Raw genomic sequence first — 17727 nt, 5'->3', positions numbered from 1 at the left:
TAGATTTCTTTTCCATTTACATAAGCTTTAGTGCAGTTATGTTTTGATTCCATCCTTATGAGCCTTTTAAGTGATGAGCCACAGGAGCTCTTGCCTCTTTGCTGAAATCTTCACCAAAACAAAGCTTGGCACACTCACACAAGGCAATCTCACTGCACGTCATGTAATTTGGTGAATTCTCAGACGGTCTAGGCTACCATGTGTAATCCTATACTAGCTCATAAGACTTTGATGTGATACATGAGTCATGTTTTTCATTGAATCTGTCATTCTTACGTAATGTTTTTAAAGGTTATCTTGGAGTTAATATTATCTGTAAACACAAGCGTGTCTGGAAAAACCAATGGGGCAAAGATTTATGGTTGACTCACGGCTCCAAAAAGTCAGCTGGAGTTGTCATCTTGAAGGAAAACTTTAAAGGTAACATTTTAGAAATAAAACCTGATGATAAAGTACCTGGTGTTTTTATTTCATGTACTAACAATGTCTCTGTAGCTCATGAGAAAAAGGCTATCTCATAATTAATGTGACTGCGTATAGTTTAAGTAATGGGAAAAGCTTCAGTAGTTTATTGGCCTTTTATAAATAACCCCACTGAGTTCAGCTCTACTGTACTTTTATCAGTACAGGGCTGTATGAAGTCAAATGATGCGAGGACGCCCTCAAGTGGAGGAGAGCAGCATAACAGCAATAGTTAAGTTTCGTTTTCCATTCTTCAGAAATGAAACACTGTATATGATCCTGAACTGTCCTATTCCCGTGAACTCATCAGCTGCTCTCCAGTCGCTGTCTTGCTTTGCTTTGAGGTGGAAGGACAGACAGGACTAAGAGCGTTAAAATGATGGAAACCGAAGTTTTAAAGATCATCCTGGCCAGTCAAGGAGCTGTCAACACCGATTATTTGATATCTAACATCGGCTACGGCGATTCCACGAATGCGATCATCACTAACCGAGAGAAATTTACTTGGTGTTCTCCTTTTGGCCAGCCTAAGGTGGTGGCTCGGACCAGCCTGAAACTGTGCAGAGCCAGAGGCTGTACTGGATCATGTAAGGGGCTGCACCTGTGTAAAAACTTCCTCTTCCGCGGGGCATGTCATTTCACTCAGTCAAGGTAAATATGTTTACATTGACATTTGTTCCTATGGTGAGTCAAAGCCTTAAACTGGCCTGTCTGCTGATAAAGGTTACATTTCAAGCTGTCGTCATTTCTGTGTGTCATGAAATCTATATGGAGAAAAACGACACTCACAGCAGGCGGGTGTCGGCACACTGGTATTTAATGGGGTTAAATTGTCAACAACTTATTGTAAAGGCCTTGACACAAGTGTTGCGTTCAAGGCCCACCGTTCAATTTCTAGTTGACGATTTTCTATGGTTGTCTCACAAAAACAAAGTACTTCAGGCTAATTGAGCTCATTTAACAGCTGAAATATGAACTATTTCCTGTTATGGAAAAGTCTGACATCTTGGGAAAATGCTTTGTCGTTTAACATCTTGAATAAGTTACTCATGCCAGCCTCTGTTAGCGTTTTGTGAAGCAGCTCCAGCAACCAGTTTAGCAGGTTCAGCTTGGATAATAATAACACAGACAGGAAACATGTCTGAAAGTAACCAAGTAAAACCATCTTTTGAAAACGAATACAAGTTTGGTTTAAAGCTGGACAATGTCTTGGCCAGGTGCATAATTTCAAAAGGCTTAAGTTTTCAGTCTCTGTGCTAAGCTAAGCTAACTTGATAGCTGCTTGTTCTAGTTTTACTATGACAGTATTCGTTTGTCTTAAGGGAGAAAATAATCATATTTCTGATACAACACAGAAGCTTAAAGTTTTCAGAAGAAATTCTACCCCTGTCATGCTGTAAAAGCAAATTGGTTATAATTTTAGTTGTTTTCAGTTCTGATGTAATAGTGGCATTTAGCCCCACTAACAAGTTACAGTATTTAACTCTGATAAGTCCAGTGTAAAATAAAAAAACATGTTCAATATTTCTCAAGATGCTACTATAAATTATTGGCTATTTGTTGAAATGTGCCACTGGGTATCTTTACCTTTTTAAACCAGCAACATAATGTGTGGTTATGAGACTGTCCAACCATTACGTAATAGCATGAACGCACATATTCTTATTGGTGTTTTATAGTAATATTGTGCTGGATATTTGTCTTTCGGCTATATATTGTGATTGAACTTTGTGTGTTTTGTTTTTTGATGACAGGAGAGGCTGCACCTTCTCTCATGCACTGGACTCTTTTCACAATCAGGTGATACTGAAGGAGCATGACCTGGAGAGTCTGAGCAGGGCGGAGCTGTGTACACTGCTGCTGCAGAACGACAACTTGCTCCTGCCTGCTGTGAGTTTTGACCACACTGGTATTTTCAAATATGCACACAAATATTGTTATTCTCCTCGCTAGACATCCCCGTATGCAGACTGCCGTGATGTTAGCTCATGCAAATCAATCCGTCTGTTATATATTTACATCATTTATTATCATGTTCATTTCAGCATCGTTTGCACTATTAGTCACTGCACTGTTGGCTTCTTTAGTCTTGTACATATTAGTCTTTGTTTATTGTAAAATATTTAATGCTGTACTTTTGTACATGGAGAGCCCAGTTCCCTGAAGTCAACATACCTGGCCAGTAAGGCTGATTCTGCTTTGCACAAAACTCCTGTAAACTTCCTGAAAATCTTGCGATGAGCTGCACACATGAACGCAAACAGCACTCTGACTTTACCTGGAATTTTTCCCATCAGCCCCCTTGTAAATCTTTACACATGAAGTGACCTGATGTGTGAAAACAGCATAAAAATATTCAGGAAAAGTCAGTGCGATCAAGTTTGGGGGGGGGGGGGGGGGGGGGGGGGGGGGGGGGGGGTGTCTTAGGTGGTTTGTGGCCAGTGCGTAAAGTTGTGATTTCTGTGCACATAATAAAACTGCTTCATTTTATGGGTTTACCCTATCATTCATTTGGGGCCCCTCAACTGATTACCCAATGTCTGCCAGTGTCACAATGCTTACTCCTCTAGGGGGGTTTAACAGATTGCAGGAGACCCTAGAGTACCTAAAGTTTTGTTGTGTTGATTTTACAAATTAAGCTGAATAAACCCCTTTTTTATTATCTTAAAGAAGGTGTTCCATTTTCAGTTTTTTGTAACAACAAAAACCTTTTCCCCCTCTCCCTTGCTGTTTTATCCCCTATAACAGATATGTTATGATTACAACAATGGTCCCGGAGAGTATGGAAAATGTGAGCGTGGTGATGGCTGCGAGAGACTGCATATCTGTGAGAGGTACCTGAACATAGACTGCAATTGCCAGAAGACTCATGATTTCAACGATCCACAGCCATTACAAATCCTGCGGAGTAAAGGTGTTCCAGACAGCCTTATTCCCAGCTTGAAGTCTGCTTATGCAAACAAAGAGGCCATAAGGTATGCTGACAGAAATGGGAATGGGAGCAACAAGGGTAACCGTGCGGCTACAAACTACCCTGGTGAGTGTAACAGTGATGGTCACAGAGGGAGAGGAAGAGGGAGGGGGAGAGGAGGTTTCCGGGGAAATAGAGGCAACAGAGGCAACAGGGGCAACAGGGGCAACAGCAGGAACCAGGACAGCCGTCCACTGCAGCAAAGTACCCATTCCAGTACTGACTCCCTCGCTGACCTCGATGCGTTAGATCTGTACGGTGATGGTGGATCAACTGAAGATGACAACGGAACAGAATATCTAAATAAAACTTCAACAGCTGACAGAGGGAGAGGTGGCTTCCGCAGCACCTTGAACAGCCGGCAGGAGCTGCAACGGACCCGTTCAACAAGTGACATCTTCGCTGCGGTGAGAGCCAATGCAGACGGGGATGACGGAGCGAACAGAAGACCTGTCAGAGGTAAACCCAGCCGGCTGCAAAGGTTCTTTTATTAAAGGGGTTTTAAGTCAGATATGTGTGAAATATTAACTTGCACTATTTTTGCTTTCCTGTAGATAAAACTGAGATATGCATGTACTTCATCAAAGGAAACTGCAAACATGGTGACGGTGAGTAATCAGTGATAGATCATCAACACTTAGCAGCTGTAACTACCTTTGTTTTGATGTAGTTGAGTGTTTAATGACCGACGTGTTCTCAGAGCGGTGTTACAAAGCTCATAGCAAGATGCCGTACAGATGGGAGGTCAACAAGGATGACAAATGGACCGTCATGCCCAGTAATGAGGCGATTGAGAAGGACTACTGTGACCCAAACAACGGAAACAGGTGCTCTCTACTGGAATTGTTGTTTATGTACTTGTGGGAAGATGACACTCTTAAAGGAGATCTATTTCGCTGATCCGTATTTAAATACAGAAATATGTATCTACATCTATCTGTCTGTTTTTTTAAACTCAAGATACACAGTTGTTGGCGTAATGCCTGGATGTGGTTAACAAAGAGCTACATTTAGCAGCTCGTTAGCATTAGCTTAGCATAAAAACAACAAGAAGCTTGGCTATCAACTGTCACTCCTCTGTCCAGAAATAACTAAAATCACTAACTATGCCAAAAATCTTGAACAGAAATTAACTGACTAATTGTATCAACTTATATGTTCTTGTGTTTCATCAAACAAATTAAACAATGAATAACCAAAAAGGTTACTTTGCTTTAGAATAAATATATCTACTAACAGTTGCTAATTTTTCTGTTTTTAGCAGCAGCAGCAGCCCACCTGTGCACTTCGACACGATGACCCAAGGACAGAACAAAGTACGACGACTCTCCACCATCAACTCTTTGCTTGAGCCGGACTTCATCCACACCACTGAGTGGCTTTGGTACTGGGAGGACGAGTTTGGAAAGTGGAACATATACGCTTCAGCTGTGAGTAACTGCACTGCAAGAAGACACACTCAGAGTCTTTTTTTAAAATTGGGTTTACTGGGGATACTGCAGATATGGGTTCATGAGGGCTACTTTTGGGACTTTCGCTGAACAGCTGTTGCTCTGTGCTTTGTGCAGTGACATGCCCACCTTACCATTTTTTTTTTTTTTTTAAACGAACCACTACATACCATCATAGGCGTAGATTTCGGGGGGGACGCAGGGGATGTGTCCCCCCCCAAATATTTAGAAAAGGTAAATTTGTCCCCCTCAAAATATATATATATTTTTTAAAAGGTCGAATGATGAAAAACATTTCGGGGGGCTCAAAACATTTATATATCCTTCTGACCTGTAACGTTTCCCAATCATTTCAGACACCCCTATAGTGGACCATACCATTTTAACCTTGCCGCACAGTCACACGCGCGTGCGCAGGCACGTTAGTCTCGCTCACGCTTGGTCAATGGATCAGGTCCGCTCAGGTTAGGAGTCGTGGTCTTTATACAGTCTATGGTCACGGGCGCAGACAGTGACAAGACAAAGCAAGAGCAACAGGTTGGTGTTTGCATTAGTGTCCTATTAACTCTATAGAGGTGACACCACAAAGTATACGAGTTAATGCCCGACGAGGTGTCCAATTATCAGTAATGAATGGACGACGTGGAGGAGAGAAGAGCTTCTGAACCAGCATAACTAAATAACATCGTTTAAGTTATCACTCATTTAACTTTTAACCATGATTTAGGCTGTTGATTAAGAGTTAAGTGTTAAACAACACAGAACAGAAGTCCCTAATGTCCGCTGTCATTGTGATGTTTGGCAGTGTTACGTTATTGCTTTATTCATTGTGTAATTGTTCTGTCCTCTGCCTGCCAACATTTTAATAAAAAAAATAAAAACTATCAATTGATTTTAAATGCAATAAACACGGACAATATCCGACCGCATTTTTTCCAAATAGTGAGTGAAAGATTAGTCAGCCATAACAACGGCTTTTATGTCGTTTTAAATTTTGGATACTAAGGCTATAACAAGGTGTCATTCTCTAAAATATTTGATTTGAGATGTACATGATTCCTAAAGAAACATCCCAAAACACCTGTAATGTTTTGAATATGCAGAAAGTTATGAACAATACAGTTGAATAATTAATAGTAATTCAAAAATAATTATAATTTCCTATACATAGTAAAGAAATTTCCACCATGAATTAATTCAGAAAAGGCACAAAATTGCATAAAAATTAACCAGAATGCAGGAAATGAAGTGTTTGAGGCTCAAAATTCTCTGGGGGGGGATCCCCCAGACCCCACACTGAAAATGTGTCTCCCCCAATGTGGAATCCAAACCTACGCCCTTGCATACCATGATCTAAGTTAGAAAAAAAAACACACAATAATGTAATGTAAAGACACAATGATGTAAGTAACGTAAACATACAAAGATCAAAAGACAGTTGAAGGTTAATTAAAATGTGAAGCCATTACTCTTCAGTAACAGTATTAAATCTTGAATATTGCATGTTGAAAAACTGAATCTGCTCCATTAAGACACTATGAGTTGCAAACATTGGTGCAGCATAAAGGAAGAAGAAAAACAGAAGCAGCACACAGTTTTCATTGAAGATATACACAGTGACAACCTGCCTCAGCAAGCAAAGCTAGTGGAGTTGATTTGGGCTAAATATGGTGACAGTACCTTTATTTCTTTCAGTGACATTTTGCAAGGGTTCAAACTCTCTCTAAACTCGCTCTAATGGTATTTGTACATGATGAAAAAGAAATGAGGTAGTCCAACCTCTGCTCTCAAGTGGAATTTACTATGTGATATTAGCCTTCTTATGTAATACTCTGTTATAAACCACACCAGGTGAGGTCCCTGTGGACTCTGACGGTTGGGAGAGCATTGTCAGCTTCTGCTTTTTTAAAGTGATAGAAATATAAAATCACACCATGATTTAACTTCTCTATTCATCCATCCCACTAATAAACTACTAAACATTTGCTGACAGGTTCTGTTTATAAAACTCTGTAACTCAGTCTAAGTCTACATTGGACATTTCTTCCCCTTGCTATCCTTTAAGCTGATACCCATGGACATAATTTAATTTATTTTTATCTTTGTGCTGCTCTACTCACACAAAAAAACATTATGAGAGGCAGAGCTGTGTACTCAGGCTGTGTGGCAGCGTCTTTGAGGATAGAGATTATGACAGGGAGATGTCATTAAATTACCATTAACCTGTCCCAGTAGCGCTTTTAGACCTTGTTGCCAACAGACACAAGAATTGGGTAAAATGTCACAACTTAGTTTTTGTTAGAGAGTTAGGAAGTCCATATTGGAAAAATTCAATCACAATTACTAATTAAACTTTCTGCTGAAGTCAGCTTTATTTGAAGTAGACATAAACGTTACCTCAAATCCTGTATTTGATCATGCCTATAAACCCCTCTATTTCAGCCCTGCTCAGAACAGGCTGTTTCTGTGTCTGTACCTTTAAATGTAAATGAGCTGTGTCTGACCACGCCCCCTCTCTGGAAGGGCTTGGGTGTCTCTGGCTTTCTCGCTCCATGTCCTATTGTTTACGGTGAGAAGGCAGACTCAGAGGGCAGAACAAACACCTAGCTGTGGGAGTGTCAACCGGATGGGGAGGGGTTACCTTTGTGATGTCACAAAGGGAAAATCTCCAAACACATTTTCTCATTTTCTGAAAAGTGGAGCAGGCAAAAGATGGAGAGGATGGACTTTTCTCATACTTGGGGGGTTTGTAGACAGACTAGAGACATATTAGTGTTAGGAAAACATGGTAAAGTGTATTATGCATAATATGTGACCATTATTAAAATCAGCCAATATCTGTCTTTATTTCAGAATGGTGGACACACAGCTGCAGACATGGACAGCCTTAAACTGGAGCAAAAGTATCTGCTTAATGAAAAAGATGTGGTGGAGTTCACTGCCGGTTCACATTCGTATTCACTCAGTTTTGAAGGTCAAAAAAAAAAAAGATTTGCCTCTGTTTTAACAATATGGAACATTTTGACCTTGATGTAAACAGATAATCATCGTCTTCTTTTTTTCCTCCTGTCAGACATGATACAAACTAACAAGCGTTATTCCACCAAGAGGCTGGTGAAAAGACGGCCGCGGTTCATCTCTGGGGCTGATGTCCTATCAAAGAGAGTGAGGTAAGACAACCAAAGTGTTCTATGCGGATCCAGCTGTTCATGATTCATGATTCAAAAAATAGTGTTTTAATGCAAAAAAGGTGAATAAAATGATACTATGCCTTGTTTGTTTTGCGGACTACAGAAAGCCTATTGGTCAACCAAGTTTCACTGCTGTTCCAGTCAACTGGGACAAGAGCCAGATCCCACTAACAGGATACAAGGTACTGTGAAAGCACCACGCCTTTAAAATAAGAGATATTTGTTCATTTCAACTTACGTACTTACATTCACTCCCAGACTTTAGAGTTCAGTGCTTTTTAAATATTTTAGAAAAGCAACTTAATCATAGTTTACAGACTAACCTGTGTGACTGCTGGAAGTTCTCAAATCAGCGCCTTAGTCATAAAAATCACATCAACTTATTGTTTGTCTTGTGATTTTTGACCAAATGCAGAACTTTATGTTGAAATGGAGATGTACAGTGTAATTATGTGGAAGTTGTGAAGCACCTGAAATCAGTCCTTGAAAACAGTGTAGTGCAGCGGTTCTCCCCATAGAATGTATCAAAATGGACGTAGTGAAAGTGATGTCACTGAAGAGGACTTCTGAAGCCCATCGATGGCAGTCGCCGTATTGGAAATCATTTCACTTTATTTTTCAACCCAGGAGGTTCCTGATTGGATCTTACATATAGACATGCTTATATCTGGTCCCTACAAGCAAGAAGGAATGAAAACCAATGTTACAAAAGTAGCTTAAAAAAATACGGAAAGTTTGCTTCTTTGAGTTGATTGCTGTAATCAATATCTTCAAAACCACAAAATCTCCCAGAATGCTCAGTTAGCAGCAATAGCTCTTAAAAAACATTACGTACTACATAATGGTAACTTTATTTATTAAGCACCTTTAAAAACACAGGTTTACAGAGTGCTTTGACATACAGCAAAATATCCCAAACACAGAAGAGCAAAAACATGAGCAAGAATATAGACTATGCAAAATAACAACAAACAACCTAATCGCAAAAAGAACCCATACAGCCAGAAAGCCAAATGAGCTCACTGGTAAACAAACCAAAACATTTGCATCCACAGTAAAGAGTAAGATATTTAACTGAGGAGTTGGTAGTGACCAAAAACAAAGCTAAAAGAGAGTTCTACTGACACAACACTATTCTGTCTTGTTTCTCTTAGACAGCTGGATGTTTAATAAACTGTTTGCTTACAAAGTCACTTGACTATGAAGTAGTGCTGTCACTTTAAAAAAATAAAGAACTTCAAACATTTTATCACATTCGAAACCCACAAAACACTTTAACTTAACTGAACCGTTTCAACAATGAGCCTAAAACCAACAGCCTGTTGACAATCCAAAAGGACTGATTTATTTTCTAATATTATTCACCAGAAACACGAGTATATTAACTTGATCAGGATCGAGTGCAGCTCTCTCTCCATTTATTCACAATATCACCTTCTGTGCTGCTGTCTGCAGAGAGACGAGTCTCCCTCATGTAAGTGTGCATCCCCTGAATCGCTCCCCGACATCTTGCTTTTGCCACATCACTGTCTTCATTTACTGAGGTCAAGAGTCCATGGTCAAGTTACACTGAGGGTGCCCTCTGCTGGATCAAACTGCACACTACCTCAGACGGCCTGGTGCGCTGATAGACTGTATATTTTGAATTTGAGGGGCTCATTACAGTTCGAATGTGAACTTTTTCTCCCCCAGGTTCGAGTGAATGTTCCAACTTCCAATTAAAACATGACAGCCCTACTATACAGTATGTCGGTGTTGTGTTCACTTTGCAATGAATCTTCAGAGGCTATTGTTTGTGATGTAATACCACTAAATCTACTTTTTCAAGGATTTAAACTTGTTTGCCTGGGAAATGTAATTATTCCCTCTCTATTTTGTGTGTTTTTTTTTTTTACAGCGAGTCTCCCTCCTCAGAACCTCAGATGAATTTAAGGAGATTGAAGCTCTTTTCTGTCAAACACTGCGAGGTTTCGATATCGTCAAAATCGAGAGAATTCAGAACAAAGCTCTTTGGGAAGTCTTTCAGTGGTACGTATGTTTCTTTGTGTGTTCACACAGAATTTATCATTTTCCAGTATTCACCAATTCAAGTCTCATTTTACGTTTGGCCGTTTCCTCAATTTTAACATCTTGATTTGAATTATATTTCCTTAATGAAGGCAGAAAAATCAGATGACGAACAATGGAAGTACTCTGAGAGAAAAGAAGCTTTTTCATGGCACCGACTCCAAATTTGTGGACGTCATCAGCCACACCAACTTTGACTGGAGGATCTGTGGAGTTAATGGCACTGCGTATGGCAAAGGTGAGTTTCATAAAAATCCAAGAGAGAGAATCTGACAATCCAACTAAAATTTAAAGGAAAATTTGGGATAAATTGATTTATTACGCAAGTTTATTATTCTATTTATTAAATCCTTAAATAGTTATACAGAAAGGTGAGACAGAGAGCTAAACTGGAATAATAAGTGAACCATCTACTAAAGCCCGACCGATTTATCGGCCAGCCGATAATATCGGCCAATATTAGCATATGCAGGAACTAGTGACTATCGGTTTCGGCTACTTTTATCACAGATATGCGCCAATATTACGAGATTTATTCACCAATCAAAAAGTGTTTCATTTGAGTTTCATTGTTTTACACTAGCAGTTCTCTTTCACCAGCAGAGGGCGCTATATGGATTACAACGAGCATCATCACTCTCCAGAGTGTCAAGCAGTGATGCACGTACATGCACAGTTACTCTCCAGTTGAGCGACCATGTTTTCTCCGTTTTACATCTTTTCCACAAGTGTTTGATAACATAGATCTAAGAAATATATCAGCAAATATATCTGTATCAGATTTTTTCTCTCCCTAATATTGATATCTGTATCGGACCGAAAAATCTCATGTTGCAATTTTGCTTCACTTCTAGTTATTTGTATTCTTTGGTGATGTTTTGAAAGCTTCAACCTGGGCTAAGTTGATAAATATTTTTGCAGTAAAAGGGGTAGGACCAAGCGGAAACCTCCAGTGTTGAAAAATGAAGCCAATGTAGAAGTGCAAAATCCTGCAGTTCATTGAGTGTCCACTTGAGGCTCTCCAAGATTCCCAGAAGTCACATACACACCACATTTTAAAACATCCTTCTGACAGCAGAAATTAACATGTTTACAGCCTGGTACAAAAAAACATATTGGTCTGATTAGTTATTGTCCTCCTGGGCACACACTGTGCGGGGGGTGATTTTTTTTTTACCTGATTGACCGGTAGGCGCAATGTAACGGTTTGTCAAGAGGCTTAAAACCCGCCTCTGATCCAGCTCTCAGCCTGTCGTTAGGTAGACTGAAAGTTAGCCTGAGATTTCCAGCATGGCGGCCCCCCTGCGGTAACTGATGGGTGACGTCACTCAGGCTTTGTTCATTATTATTAAAAGTCTATAGGTAGGACTAGATTTTTGTTTTGTTTTTTAAACTTCAAGCTATTGTTGGAAATAAAATAATAAATGTGACATTGAGAGGCTTGGCTTGTACTGCTGGTCTACAGTACTCTGGTTCTGACTTCAGAGTGAAACCCCCTCCATGGACAAAGGCTCTCATTTTGCTCTCTGATGCATCAAATGTCAAAAGGAGTCTTTTAGGTTTTCTTTAGCTGGAGATCTTCTTTATTGTTGGTATATTGTTTCATGCTGTTGTTGTCCCCCTCTCCCCTAAGTTGTAGGATATGCTGCATTTCTTGGATGTAAGTTAGGGGATGTGAATTGCTTACAACTGTTGTTTGAAATGTTTGAAAAGCTTTATTTATTTGAGAAAAGGATGAGCAGGTAAGTGTATGATGTGAACAATTCTTCAGTTGTAACAGATGCGGTGAAATGTCAAATACAATGATCATCTCTCTGTGTCCAAACCCAGGTAGTTACTTTGCCCGGGACGCCAAATACTCCCACAGCTACACGGGTAACTCTGATATCAGGTCCATGTTTGTGGCTCGGGTTCTGGTCGGAGACTACACCAAAGGGTCCTCCGACTACGTCAGACCTCCTTCTAAGGACGGCGGGGACATTAACTTCTATGACAGCTGCGTAAACGACCTCATGACCCCCTCCATCTTTGTCGTGTTTGAGAAGCACCAGATCTACCCCGAGTACCTGCTGCAGTACAGGACCACGCACCCGCTCGTTTCATTGTATGGTGCTGCGTTGACACCAGCGCCAAAACCAGTCCCTGCACCGACACCAGTCGCTGCACCGACACCAGTTTACAGACCTAGACCAGTGCCTGCACCAAGACCAGTTATTGCACCACAACCAGTAGCGGCTCCTACACGCCAACCCACATTGTCATACCGACCCAGCACAGACACCTACCAGTTCAGAACAGCGTCGCCCCCATCCCCACGATATTCTCAGCCTGCCTCCCCAACCCCAACGCCAAAGAAGGATACCTGTGTCATCGCTTAGAAACAGATAAAAGTTATGCATCGTATCTGTTTGAAGGAGCATGATGGAGGTAATGCTGTGTGCTGTTGTTTGTTGCAGTAGATGAAATATAGTGATATCGTTTTATAAATATAGTAAAAAGCAATTCAAGAAGAGTGAAGTGGCTCACATGAGAGTGTCAGCTTCAGAAGCTAATCTGAAGCTCTTGTTTGTTCTCACTGGCGACACCTGTGGCGATAAGAAGTCATTGCAGGCGGACCTTTCTTCAACGGAGATCCAAACTGTGAGGCAAAGTTTCAGACAAAGACTAAAATATATAGCGAGGATGTGTAAGATGATCTGGCTAAACGAGCTACGTCTTACCTTTTGCTTCCACATCGTTGGGTGAACAGAGTGAAGCCGGAGATTGACTTGCTTCTTCACCTTGCATGCGCGTACACAGATTGCTGTGTGAGGAACGTAAATGTTCCCGTACTTCTCTCAACACTAACGTGTGTTACTGGAGGAGACCTGTAGAGGGCACACCAGACGGCTCAGGCTGATGTGCAGTGAGTTACAAAGCAAAGATGTAGCACTCGGAGGAGGTCAATGTTGTGTCAATTCTGACTTAAGCGACAGTGGTGCCACCGTGCTTGGATAACGGCCCAGACCTACTTCGTTTTTTAGTTTTGCAGGTTTCCGCGTCGACTTTTTAAAACGGAGTTGTTTGATCAGTTTGTTTGTTACTGTGCGTTTGTAACAGACATGGCACAGATGTGGATGTATTTGATTAAAAAAATAATAATAATTAAATACAAATGCAGCTGAAAGTCACCAGTTTACAGGCTCACCTGATAAACTGAAACAACGTACTCGCCTGCATTTAGTTTCGCAGGTTTATGGAACTTATTTGTCCTAGATATTGTGACAGACATGTTTGTCTCCGTGCAGAGACAATGACAAACCGTAGAGATGTGGGTGCTCGCTGACTCGGCCTATCAGCTTCTCTCCCCAGAAAACTCTGCCATTGTTGTCCCTGCAACATCCCTCTGCCTCTACACTGCCCCTACTGGTCATATGCATACTGCATCTTGCGACGCACATTTTTGAGGATGTGCACAGCAGATGCTGAGAGCAGTTTGCAGGGCACGTGTGGCAGCCATCAGATGCACACAAATGGTTAGATGAAGCAGGTAAACTTTAGGCCTTAGAGCACTTGGGTGTCCCACAACACGCCTTCAGACCTTTGACCTTGCTTTAACGCATTGTTCTGAGGAAATCAACTTTGTCAGGTTAATTTTCAAACTTCAGGACGTAGCAATATTACATGAGGGCTATTTAAGTGTGTGTACTGGTAGGTTGTTAAACCACAAAGTAACCATAGCAGAGGTGGATGGCCGTTGCTGGCCGGACCATGAACCATTTTTGGTAAAAAAAGTGAACACACAGGCTTTCACTGGTGAAACATCAGCTCTAAAGCCAGTGTGTGAGCTCAACTGGCATAGGATAGTGACTAAGATCAATATAATTTACAGAAGTAAATGAAAGAAGTCATTAAAGCCAAGCGCAAATAACACTCAAATAATGAGTTCCACAGATGAAGCAGAAATGGATCTACTTTGAATAGTGATCTAGAAAGACAGAGCCACATTTCAATTTCAATTTGTAACAAATTATGAACCGCTTCTGTGAAAATCTGTAACTTAGGAGTCGATTCATGAAAATGAAGAGTAGGAGGAGCTACTTCAGGTGCAATTCATCGATTGTGGAGCAAGATGGGCTCCTCGGATCACGTACAAAAAAAACACATAGCACTAATCTCATGTATAAACAAAAGTGACAACGTCGCACGATGACTCTAAACGGAGGAGAAACCGGCGCACAGTGTGACGAAACAAGCCCAAAAACTCTGTTTTCCCGTTTACACACAAACTCCTGAAACAGAGTTTTTAAAACATTTTTTTTTTAAGATTTATTTTTGTGCTTTTTGTGCCTTTATAGTAGAGATAGGACAGTGGATAGAGTCTGAAATCAGGGAGAGAGAGAGAGAGTGGGGAGTGACATGTGGGAAAGGAGCCACAGGTCGGATTTGAACCTGGGCCACCCGCTAACCACTGTGCCACCTGTACCCCAGTTTCTAAAAATCTCAAACCTTGAACAAGTTTTCCAAAAGGTGTGTTTTCAGTGACCCAAAACGCACAGAAAAAGCGATGTTTTCAAAAATAACCTCCATGGGGCGCCGATGGCTCGACTGTCGCGTGCTGATGCTGTGGTGCTCGCCGCAGCGGCCGCAGCCCTTTGCTTGCGTGTCGTCCCCTCACTCTCTCCTTCCATCGTTTCCTGTCTCTCTTCGGCTCTCCTATCCAATAAAGGCGAGAAAAAAATACACGCCTAAGTGTGGACTAGGCCTTTGTTATATTACATTTGCACTACTGCACCTCTAGGGGGAGACAAAATCCATGAAGGCCATAAAATTGACAGCTTCGATTACAAAACAAATAGTGAGGTTTTCTTTGTCTGTTTTATTTCTTTTTTGTTGTCTCCCATGCTGCCTCCCCCCTTTTTTTTTTTTTTTTTTACTAGTGTAAAGCGTCCTTTGGTTTCTTGAAAGGCGATATATAAATCAAAGCTTTTATTATGATTTTTTTCCTTCCAAATCATTTATCATAACAAAACTGTGATACTTTGGGGACTTAATTTTCTTAACATTACACATTTATTGTGACTAAAAAAAAAAGGCTGTCATAAAATGGTTGTTTTGTTGTCAAACTCTTGATTTCTGTTCATTAAAATAAATAAATAAAAGTTCATGTTGAGCACTGTTTGTTTTAGTGTTTTTCTTCCATTGCATTACATGGCCTCGTTGTGTTCCTGCTGGAGAAGTGTTTCTCTCTCTTTTTCTCCGTCTGTCTCGTCTGTGAATTGAAAATGCCACCAGCGGTTGGGTTGGGTTTCTTAGTGAAATGAGGCAGAGCATGAAAAATGATCAATATGGCTGCCGGTGCTTTCCTTTGACATCAGACATTAGGCCTGCAAATCATCCCCCGCTTCCCTCAAAACACACACACACACACAAACACACAAGCAGACGCCTGCTGTGGTGTTCCCTTACAAAACCTCTTCTTGAATTTGAGGATGTTTCCATGTTCAATGACCTTTCACTAAAGTAACATATACTAACTTTCACTGAATCTTTTCACATACTACAGTATGCATTGATTTACACTCAAACATCTCCCAGGAGTTCCACTACATCTGAATTTGATATATTTTATCTGGAAGGTTTGTTTCTCTCACTGGAGGCATAACTCAATAAAAGTCGTCGACCCAGGGAGTTGGCTCCTTTTTTTTTTTTTTTATCAAAGGAGACTCTGTTTTCAAACACTTGTCAGACCTAGAAGCAGCCCATTTCTTCATTCTGCTCATTAGGATCTGCTAGCTGCTCGGTCGCGTCTTCTACATTTGAGGTGCTGCCCTCGGCTTCAGTCAGACTTAACACAGTTTCTCAGCTCCGTTGACGTGTCTTTTATTGTTGTTGTTGTTGTACGGCTGACCTCAGTGGGTAGATTCTCCATGAAAGGTTCCTGATATCTCTGATCCGGTAGTGTGAGGCTACCCTCAGGCTGTGAGCTGAGTTGTATAGCAGCACGGCTACTCGTTGCACTTTTAAAAGACTTCGACATAGTACAAAGTTGTGACACTTTCAGTCTAGAGAATAAGAGCTTATACAGTAACTGCATGCACAATTAGAACCGAGAGAAGGTGGGATCAAAATGTTCTAATTAACAAAGTTTTAGGGTTTTTATCTGGAGCTAAGTTAGTGTGTAGCCATCTTGATGCAACTTGTGTGTTAAACAATCACTCAAGGCAACGAAAAAAGGAAATAGTTCGCCAATCACTTTGAAAAGTTTCAGCACCACGGACAGCGCTTGTCACTTCACATGTATAGATTGAGATTTCAGCACCATCACTAACGGACAGCGAAACATAAAAGAGACACAGCAGTCCCCATCACTACAAAGCCTTTCCAAACATGAATAGAGAGTCTACAGACAGTGTCACAGTCAAGTGTTGAGATACAGGAAACATGAAGTAGGCATGACAACAGATCATTTGACTGATTTGATCTTTACCAGAAACTTAAATTAATCATGGCTATGGAATTTAGATATTCACTGAGGTGAAAAAAGTAAATAAATAAATCAAACAATGTAATCGCGATTAATGTCCGAAATGAATGCATCCTTCTATAATAATTTGCATTAATTTCATGCTATTTTGTCCCTTGAGGAACACCGTAGGTAAGCAGCACCGCAGCATCTCCCTGTAGATACAGTGACTTCAAACATTTACCTGTTTCCATTTAGTTTTCAATCCATAACAAGTTCCTTTTTTTCAATGATTAAGTCAAGCAGGAAGTAAAGTACCTGTAGTCTAAGACAGTACAACATTTCAAAATAAAAGCCTAACAAAAACAGTTTTAATGCAAAATACTTAAATTGCAATAAAGAAATGCAATTAATTGCTATTAACTATTGAAATTCAGGGATTAATCGCGATTAAACATTATTTCATTTTATAGTTTTACAACCCTTAAAATAACATACTCCAGCTGCTTTATTTGTATAATCCTGAGGTAAAATTGTAATATTATATCTTTGAATAAACTGTAATTATGGTAGCCAAACTACTATGAGATGATTCATAGACGTTACACTAGAGTCCATGATGTAAGTTTTCTCCATGGGAAGTACATATGTTTGATAAGAGCACTAATAGAAATCTTTGATTCCCCCTAGGCTCAAAAGAAATACCTGTTTTTATGTGTAGAGGAGACCATCAGCTCAGATACTACAGCAGATCAGGAAGAGACTATTCCCAGGGAGGAAAATGGTCATTACAGCTGTACCCATTTCTCCACCATCTGAGCTTCATTATGCGCTTGCTGCCCATTAAGATGGAGCAGTCCTATGGGAAATGCAGCTGTGCACTGCAGGATGCAACAGCCCACCCAGTGACAGTAAATATCCACTGACATTAACCAGCCTGAACAGCTACTTCCTGATGCGTGCCCGTGGTGGCTGCTGTGCCATGCCCTGGTTTTTAGCTTCCTGCAGATCCACCAGAGCAGCCTGCGAAGAGCTTCCAGGCCTGCAGCACATCGGGGAAAAAAATCTGGTTCTCCTGCATAGCAAGAGCTTATGAATTAAATATGACTCTTCTTCGTTTCGTTTGCATGCATCCCCTAC

General features: G+C 40.7%; 1 protein-coding gene across 1 annotated transcript; it reads left to right on the top strand.

The window, feature by feature from the left end:
• Positions 1–752: 752 nt before the first annotated feature.
• On the top strand, positions 753–15294 carry si:ch73-252i11.1 (uncharacterized protein LOC553517 homolog). Its single transcript, XM_061030258.1, has 12 exons — positions 753–1113; positions 2217–2352; positions 3211–3892; positions 3988–4041; positions 4134–4260; positions 4695–4863; positions 7738–7858; positions 7958–8054; positions 8179–8257; positions 9973–10103; positions 10235–10380; positions 11973–15294. Exons 1-12 carry the CDS (start codon positions 839–841, stop codon positions 12518–12520), a joined length of 2565 nt encoding a protein of 854 aa, XP_060886241.1. The 5' UTR covers positions 753–838; the 3' UTR covers positions 12521–15294.
• The last annotated feature ends 2433 nt before the right edge of the window (positions 15295–17727 follow it).

The sequence above is a fragment of the Labrus mixtus genome, chromosome 22 (genome assembly GCF_963584025.1).
Source record: "Labrus mixtus chromosome 22, fLabMix1.1, whole genome shotgun sequence".
Lineage (NCBI taxonomy): Eukaryota > Metazoa > Chordata > Actinopteri > Labriformes > Labridae > Labrus > Labrus mixtus.
Note: the sequence above shows the minus strand (reverse complement) of the source record. Positions and strands in the feature narration are given on the sequence as shown.